Source organism: Raphanus sativus, chromosome 5 (assembly GCF_000801105.2).
Source record: "Raphanus sativus cultivar WK10039 chromosome 5, ASM80110v3, whole genome shotgun sequence".
Classification (NCBI taxonomy): Eukaryota; Viridiplantae; Streptophyta; class Magnoliopsida; order Brassicales; family Brassicaceae; genus Raphanus; species Raphanus sativus.
The window spans coordinates 20,166,211-20,175,924 of NC_079515.1; the positions used below are offsets into that span (position 1 = coordinate 20,166,211).

The following is a 9,714-nucleotide window of genomic DNA, read 5'->3' on the forward strand; positions in this document are numbered from 1 at the left end:
ATGACATATGCACATAGATCACCACGAGCGCATATTGGGTTGCTAGCATATACCCGTTTGAGCACCGACAGATAACTTTGAAGTAATCAATTTTAAATGTATTGTGGAAAAGAACTGCGGACTGATAAATAGTTTTTTAAGTTTAAAGTAGTCTCTTGATTTGTCATTGGCTAACATCTTCACATTTCACACTTCTATTTAAAGCTCACAACGACCCAAACTTAAATCACAATCCCCAAATCGGAAAATATCACAAAAGCAAAAGTTAACCGTTTATCCATAATGTTCTCCCTCAAGATGGGAACCGAGATAGAAAATTTGTGGGTCTTTGCTCTTGCATCAAAATTTAATCTTTTCATGCGAGAACATTTTGTTTCTTTTTTTGTCGCCATAGCCATCACATGGTTTACCTTAAGCATCGTATTTTGGTCTTTGCCGGGTGGACCGGCTTGGGGAAGATACTTCTTCACTCGTCGATTTACTCCCTACTCTAACCGAAAAAACAAGAATGTTATTCCTGGTCCAAGAGGCTTTCCACTCGTGGGAAGCATGAGCCTAAGGTCAAGCCACGTGGCTCATCAGCGCATAGCGGCTGTGGCTGCGATGAGTAACGCCAAACGGCTCATGGCGTTTAGTCTCGGTGACACTAAGGTGATAGTGACGTGTCATCCTGAAGTGGCAAAGGAGATATTGAACAGTTCGGTTTTTGCAGACCGGCCTGTTGACGAGACCGCTTACGGTTTGATGTTTAACCGAGCCATGGGATTTGCTCCAAGTGGTACTTACTGGCGCATGCTACGTCGGTTAGGTTCCAACCATCTTTTCAACCCGAAGCAAATCAAACGCTCGGAGGAGCAGAGGCGAGTGATCGTGAGTCGGATGGTAAATGCGTTTACACGTAACGCTGGAACAGTGTTTGGAGTGCGTGACTTGCTCAAAACGGCGTCGCTAAGCAACATGATGGGTTTAGTTTTCGGGAAAGAGTATGAAGTAGAGACTAAAAACAACACCGAATCGGAATACTTGAAGGGTTTGGTTGAAGAAGGGTACGATCTTCTCGGTATGCTGAATTGGACCGACCATCTTCCTTGGTTAGCTGGTCTAGATTTCCAACACATCCGGTTTAGATGCTCTCTGCTCGTACCGAAAGTAAATCAGTTATTGAGCCGAATCATGCGCGAACACCGGACTGCTGCGTGTAATTTTCTGGACGTGTTACATTCTCTTCAAGGTTCCGAAAAATTATCAGAATCGGATATGGTTGCTGTGCTTTGGGTAAGTATTGGTTTCAAAATTATTAAAAATATACAGAAAATCAAGATTAATCAAACATTAATGTTTCAAATATATATTTGGTCCCGTTAGGAAATGATATTTAGGGGCACGGACACGGTGGCTGTTTTGATGGAGTGGGTGCTAGCGAGGATTGTGATGCATCCTAAAGTTCAATCAACGGTCCACGATGAGCTTGATCGAGTCGTTGGGAGATCCAGAGCCGTTGAAGAGTCTGACCTTCCATCTCTCACGTATCTAACAGCTATGATAAAAGAAGTCTTGAGGCTGCATCCACCAGGCCCACTACTCTCTTGGGCACGTCTCTCAATAACAGAGACCACCGTAGACGGATATCACGTGCCGGCTGGGACAACCGCGATGGTTAACATGTGGGCTATAGCACGTGACCCGCATGTGTGGGAGAATCCTTTGGAGTTTAAGCCTGAGAGGTTCGTGGCTAAAGAGGGTGAAGCTGAGTTCTCTGTTTTCGGGTCGGATCTGAGGTTGGCCCCATTCGGGTCGGGTAAGAGAGTTTGTCCGGGAAAGAATTTGGGACTTGCGGCGGTGACGTTTTGGGTTGCGACGCTCTTGCATGAGTTTGAGTGGCTTCCTAGTGTCAACGGTAACCCTCCTGATCTCTCAGAGGTTTTGAGGCTGTCGTGCGAGATGGCTTGTCCTCTCGTCGTTGACGTACGCCCGAGGCGTAAGACAGCATAAGCTTTGGCTTGGTCAATGCTTCAGAAAAATATTGGCCACTAAAGTTCATGTATATTGAATAAAACTTGAAAAAACAAAGATATGTATTCAAAGAGCGAAGTATATCGATTCGCCCATATTTTATTGCTTGGATAGAATATATTCTGTACCTGTATTATATGAAATAAAATATCATGTACATGTGCTGCATGTCTATCTACGTAATAATGATGCGTATGTAAATATATCTCCTACATTACTTCATTTTCTATTCTACTTCTACATATCATTCTACATATCATTTAAGTAAAATATTATAATCCCATTCCATTTTCGAGTTGAACATTTTCTATTCTACTTCTACATATCATTCTACATAACTGATGACTTTATAAGTACAAGGTATTAGTAATAATTATTAATTAAATAAGAGATTATTTTAGAATATTTTAAGAGTAAAAGATATGATAATTGGAGTAAATTAAATCCAACTCTATTTTGGTGTTGCACTGTTTTAGATTAAAAATTGAAATAATTCATTGAAGATGCATGTTATAATTGTAAATTGTTGTTAACATAGGAAAATTTTAATGTTTATCGCATTGATGGTGCCATTATTCATGTTTACCACGATTAAAGAGATATTTAAAAAAAAATGAACCGAATCAAAAAAAATTCTTCAATAACCCTATATGCCTTTGAATCATGTGTGTTCATCGACCGGTGATGAACTAGTAAGTTTTTTTTTGTTTATCGTTGGTATTTAGTACTCTCTCCGTTTCGTAATTACTTATCGTTTTAGAGTAGAATTTTAGTTTCAAAATAAGTGTCGTTTTCAATTTTCAATGCAAAATTTATTGATAATATTCTATATTCTATTTTTTTGTTGGTTGGTATATGGTTAGGTGTATTAGTAATAGTGTTTTTATTTTAAAAATATGTAAAACTAAAAATATTTTTTAATATGTGTGTATAAACCTAGAACGACAAGTAATATAAAAATAAGAGAATATTTACTAGTGGTTTATATAAAATCATAATGTAAGTCTGCTATTCTGTTGCTCAGAAAAAAAGTCTGCTATTCTTAAAATATCATCCTAGGAATCAATTCCACTTGACTAAAATAAATAAATAGTACACTTTGCGTGTGGAACGATCTAGCTTATCATTTAACTTCTCCGTATTTAATTCAATCCTAATCCGAATTGTCTAGACATCTTAATTTGCTTGGAAATTTCTTATCAGTCAAGAGACATAACGATTTTATTTAATGAAACAAAGCATCTTGTTTAGCTGTGCTCGTGAATTATACCCATTTATATAATAGGCGTCATCGTCGAGTGTTCAATTCAGTTAGTGTTTCTGACTGGTTTCTGACTGTTCGATTTAGAAATTACATGTTTCTAGTTTAACAAATGCAAACATTAGGTATGCAATTTGTTTGGAATTTCAACGTACCATTGTCTACTCCCTCTGTTCCAAATTGCAAGTAGTTTTAGCTAAAAGCATTAATATTAAGAAAAGTAATCATTTGTTAAAAAGTATCGTTTAATGTATTATTTCAACCAATAATAAAATAGCTAATATTATTTAATTGGTCACACACTATTCAATAAATATAAAGTTGCCTTGAAATGTTAAAACTATTTACATTGTGAAACAATTTTTTTTGCTAAAACTACTTATAATATGAAACGGAAGAAGTATTATTTAAAAACGTTAAATTTTCGACCCAATTAACGGGATGAATAATTCATCGAACTTCGAATTGTTCGAGACTCACTATGTTGGTTTTTGTATTATATTTCGTTTTTTTTTAAAGGTGTTGTGTCATCTATTATATTAAAACAGAAGTCACAACCTTGATTCATGTGTAATATTTTTAAAAATAGACCCTTAAATAGAAATGACTTACCATTCATTAATCCCTTAAACATATGGTTCAATAATATATCGTTTCTAATCTATTAATCCTAAAAATCAGGATTGATTAACATACACATATTCTAACACTTTAATCATAATATATTTTGATATCTTTTCATTTAAAATTTAAATATATATATTTTCAATTTCGAAAAATCTATTAAAAAGATCTTAACAAGATCTTAATTTTCAAAATTATATATAATTTTTTTAACTAATTCCGAAATTAGTTTTGAAATATTATTATACATTAATATATTCAATTGTCTTTTATAAAATGAAAAATAAAATATTATATCTTATTTTTATCTATTATATAGTCACAATCAATCATGTTAATTTTTTATCATATTGAACTTAATATGATAAAATTATATTAAATTGATAAATTTTAATTTTATTTTATAAAAATAAAATATTTATCTTAAAAATATAATATGATGACAAAGCGGTCTAACATTAACAGACTATATACTACATGTATAAAAATTAACATATCTTTCACTTTTGTAAATATAATAATATATTGTGTAAAATGAATAAACATAGAAAATACTGTTAAAAAGAAATTCAGTTTTTAAAGACAGATAAAAATTTAACACAAATTAAATAAAAAATAATTGTCAAATATATTTTCTTGCACATATTAATAACTAAATGTAAATACAATAAAATAAATATATAATAAGAAGCAAAAATACGTACAATAGTTTAAACAGTTTATTATTTACAACATACAAACTATACTATTTTATTTGAAATAGATTTATAAATATTTAAATATATGATTAAAATTTAAAATGTATACTACTAATAATCTAAATAAATATATGTGCATATAAAACTAAAAATAAAACCCGCACAGTTGTGCGGGTCGAAATCTAGTCTATATTATTAAAATAGAAGTACAAATATAAAATAACCCTAAGATTTACTATTTATTTACAAGTCTATGCCACTGAAGTATTTAATAATCCTACATTTAAGTAATTCATGTCTTTTCCTAATTTATTAAATGATTTCCTAAATCAGATTTTAAACTAAAAAAGATTTGGCAACAATAAAAATTTTTAAAAACGACTTTCCTAAAAAATAGGCATTCCTTATTTTGCATTGCTCCTAATATTCATGTAATTTTATTATGGCCAAAATGATAAAAGATGCGCATATGATAACGTTAGCCAAATAAACCAAACCATTTATTAATCATCTATGGCCAAAGTCATAATCTTTCAAAATCACCCGGCCCAAGTTACCATTTGTTTTTATTGTTTTTATTATTTTCTCAAGATAATGATATAAGAATCTATTTTTACAAATCGTTTTAAAACCTTTTCAAAAATTCTGTAGGAAAATAAATTTCACTTTAGTAATATAGATTTTTATTCATAAATTATTAGTATAATGCTCATAATATAAGTCCAATTAGTTATAAATATTAGATTCATTTATATGATACACTGTGATATAATAGACAATTAAAATCACAAAGTATAATTATTCAAAGTAATAAATAAAATTGATATGTTTAAAATGTTATATCAAAAATTATGTAATACATTTTAATTTAAATATATATATATATATATATTCTATTAGTACAAAGAAAATTTAAAGTGAAAGGAAATATTTATGCTGAAAAAAATTTATACAGTCACGGGTCAAGCTATAGAAATAAACAACAACACTGCAAGATTATTTTTCTTTAACAAATTTATTTTAATAGAAATTATATTTCCAAATATATTTTATGTATTTATAAAATTTATTTTATTTGTTTTAAGTGATGCTAAGATTTTGGAATTGGAAAAAAAATAACCCACTCCTATATTATTTTTGTTTGGAAACTTAAAATTTTGTATCATAATATTTTATTAAATTTTTAGTTTTTATTATAAGTGTAAAAGATTAATTATCAATTTAAATATGTATTTAAATATTACAAATACATAATCCAATATAAACAAAAAGGTAAAAACATAATGCTATTAAATGTTAATCCTTTCGCTTAAAAAGTTGGATAATCTATATTAAAAATGATCATGTCCAATTAATAAATATCTGGTTCAATAAAATATTTCATTTATTTAAATGACTATTATATCAAATTAATTTATAAATACTAAGTTCAAATATGATTACACAAAAAAAATATAAAAGTTAATTTTTTCGAAAAAAATAAACAAGAACAATACCCACCCTTCATAAGATATGTATAATCTAGTATTCCCTCTATTTTCTGAATAATCTTCATTTTGACATTTTTTATACAGACTAAAAAAACTATGAAAATATATGTAAGTTGTTATTAATTACATTTTTCTGACCAATAGTATCTGAGATAAATAAAATTACTTATAAAATTAATGTAGTTTTCAGTTAATTTTCAGTTAAAAATATATATTATCTATCTTATTAAAACAGAAACATTCTGTTGGACCTAACATTTATTTTGTAAGTTTTTAAATTAAATACACATTTATACTATATAGTTAAACATACATTAAATCACTTTATGTTTCTTTCTTTATACTATTATCCATGTTTCCAAACAATATACTTATTTCTTTATACTACTATCAATGTTTCCAACAATATATTTATTTCTTTATACTACTATCAATGTTTTCAAACAATATATTTTTATACTACTATCAATGTTTCCAAATAATACAACAATTAGTCTTAGTTATTTTATATCTATCATTTTCTCTTTAAAATGTTGTAGAAACGTCATAATTTTAAAGTTCACTATCATAAATTGCAAAATAGTAAACTTTAAAATTCCGATTATAAGATTACAAATTATGAAGCTATTACAATTTAAATCCAATTAGATTACATATCGGTCATCCATCAGTTCAATCAGTTAGTCTCGGATTTTAGTGATTTTTTAATATGAATATTTTAAAAACATAAATTGAATTGTCAGATCTCCGGATTAACCGGTATAATCACATTCGGGTTGAATTTAAAAATACTGATTTAAATGAAAAAATATTTTAAATATACACTCTTTAAAATTTACCAAAATATTTGTTAAATTATTAGTGAAATTTTTCATTGTAAAATATTCTTAGTCTATCTTATTAAAACAGAAACATTCTGTTGGACCTAAAATTTATTTTGTAAGTTTTTAAATTAAATACACCTTTATATTTTATAGTTAAACATACATTAAATCACTTTATGTCCTTTCTTTATACTACTATCCATGTTTCCAAATAATATACTTATTTCTTATACTACTATCAATGTTTCCAAACAATATATTTATTTCTTTATACTACTATTAATGTTTCCAAACAATATGTTTTTATACTACTATCAATGTTTCCAAATAATACAATAATTAATCTTAGTTATTTTATATCTATCATTTTCTCTTTAAAATTTTGTAGAAACGTCATAATTTTAAAGTTCACTATCATAAATTACAAAATAGTGAACTTTAAAATTTCGATTATAAGATTACAAATTATGAAGCTATTACAATTTAAATCCAATTAGATTACATATCGGTCATCCATCAGTTCAATCGGCTAGTCTCGGATTTTAGTGATTTTTTAATATGAATATTTTAAAAACATAAATTGAATTGTCAGATTTCCGGATTAACCGGTAAAATCACAATCGGGTTGAATTTAAAAATACTGATTTAAATGCAAAAATATTTTAAATACACACTCTTTAAAATTTACCAAAATATTTGTTAAATTATTAGTGAAATTTTTCATCGTAAAATATTCCACGCTTCAAAAGCGCGGGTCAAAATCTAGTTTGCATTGAGATTAGAAAATAACATTTTTTGTGTAACCAAAAAAATACTAAAATGACATTTAATATAAACCACAGGAGTATCTGTTAAAACATTCTTCTTGTTCGAATCGTTTCTCTGCTTACCGACCCTTAGAATGTTTCGGTAACAAACTAACACCGATCTTGTCCCTTAACCATCACTCTACCAGTGGTTCAGTTACGAATCAGTAGTTAGTACGGTATTGCTAACCGAATTAGGTTCGATCTGGTTCATTCCCATTTGAAATAGGATAAAAGCCAATTTATTTTTCATATAATTTTTCGACACGTCCAATTAGAAATAAGCTATGCTCTCTATTAAATTTGTGCTTCTTGACTTCTAATGCTTTTTTTTTTGATAAAATGTGAGTTTATAGCAGAAAAGAACATGTGTTTTTTTTACAAAAGCTACGAAGCAAGGAGTTACATATGGCTCATAGAAAAATAAAAAAATTAAGATGAAATTATCTTTTATTATATATGGAAAATCGGTCAATTTTAGTCAAAAAAAAAAAAGAAAATCGGTCAATTTAACCATCAATAGAGAGTTTCAGTCCCAATTAATACATGCATTCAGATATGTGCAAATACATGCATTAACACTCAGTTAACTTAAAATAATAGTGGACGGGTGGAGTCAAATCTTGGTTAGAAACAATAGTCCATCAAATCCTTTACCGATGTACTAACTTCAAGATAGTAGTTATATTCTCTACATTTTGTTATTTATAGCTAATGCTTAAAGATTTTCTTTTAGGGTGATTTTGCTCGATATTCATAAGAGCTCAAAAAATTAAGAATATAGCTATTGAATAGTTGATGTGACAATTAGAACTAAAGCTTGATATTTCTTACCTTCCACTTGCGCGAACGTGAATATATGCACGTCACATTGTGTGGCAAACATAATTAAAATATGCTATACTATAGATCATATAATATAGTCCAAGCACTAATACAAATATACATGGTGAAAGGAGAAACATGCTACAAACGTTAAAAACAACATCATATCAAGACTATACATTCTAGATTCAAATCATAAATTCTAAACTCAAATCCTAAACCTTAAACCCAAACTCTAAATCCAAACCATATATCTTAAATCCTAAACCCATACCATAATTTGTTCTCTATTATTTACAAATATCATATAATATCGGCAAAAAGAAACAAACAAACAAACCCAAACCATAAACCCTAAACCCAAACCATATACCCTAAACCCAAAACCCAAAACTTTAAACCCTAAACCTTAAATCCTAAACCCAAATACTAAACTCTAAATCCAAACCCTAAACCCTAAACCCAAACTATATACCATAAACTCAAACTCTAAATCCAAATCCTAAACCCATACCATAATTTATTCTATACTATTTACAAATATCATATAGTATAGGCAAAGAAAACAAACAAACACAAAACCATTTACCCTAAACCCAAATCCTAAACCTAAATCTAAACCATAAACCCTAAATCCAAATTATATACTCTAAACCCAAAACCCTAAACACTAAATCCTAAACCCAAATCCTAAACCCAAACCCTAAAACCAAACCCTAAACCCAAACTCTAAACCCAAATCCTCTAGCAAGCAATCCTCAAGCAATGTATCACGGTTTATGCAAGTGTAACATATTAAATGTAATAAGCAAGAACGAGGTTACATTAAATGAAACATACATGACATAATGGTGGTATATGACAAAACGCTAACAGTAAATTATACTACATATCATATAGTATAGCCAGACAAAAGAGTTTACTAGTTATGAAGTTGAGTTTAACACATTATGTGATTATACTATACATGATTGCGATATAAAATAGAATTAGCAACAAAAAATAATAGGCTTTTCATTTCAACATATACTCATAATCGCTAACCAATTGGGGGGAGGGAGACAAAATTAGTGTGACACCTTGGAAATGTTAACATGCATTACAACCATACTATAAGCCAAGTTCAATTTTGTTCCAAAATTGTCTACCCAAAACCATATATTATTAACCATA

At 28.9% G+C, this 9,714-nt stretch overlaps 1 protein-coding gene across 1 annotated transcript; it reads left to right on the top strand.

Moving 5' to 3' along the window:
* The first annotated feature begins 240 nt into the window (after positions 1-240).
* Positions 241-2,214, top strand: LOC108857253 (cytochrome P450 78A9). Its single transcript, XM_018631214.2, has 2 exons — positions 241-1,275; positions 1,366-2,214. Exons 1-2 carry the CDS (start codon positions 283-285, stop codon positions 1,990-1,992), a joined length of 1,620 nt encoding a protein of 539 aa, XP_018486716.2. The 5' UTR covers positions 241-282; the 3' UTR covers positions 1,993-2,214.
* Positions 2,215-9,714: the final 7,500 nt, after the last annotated feature.

Coding starts and splice junctions, on each gene's coding strand:
- LOC108857253 (XM_018631214.2), top strand. CDS start 283: ATGTTCTCCCTCAAGATGGGAACCGAGATAGAAAATTTGTGGGTCTTT. Junction 1,276..1,365: donor ATATGGTTGCTGTGCTTTGG/GTAAGTATTGGT, acceptor TGGTCCCGTTAG/GAAATGATATTTAGGGGCAC.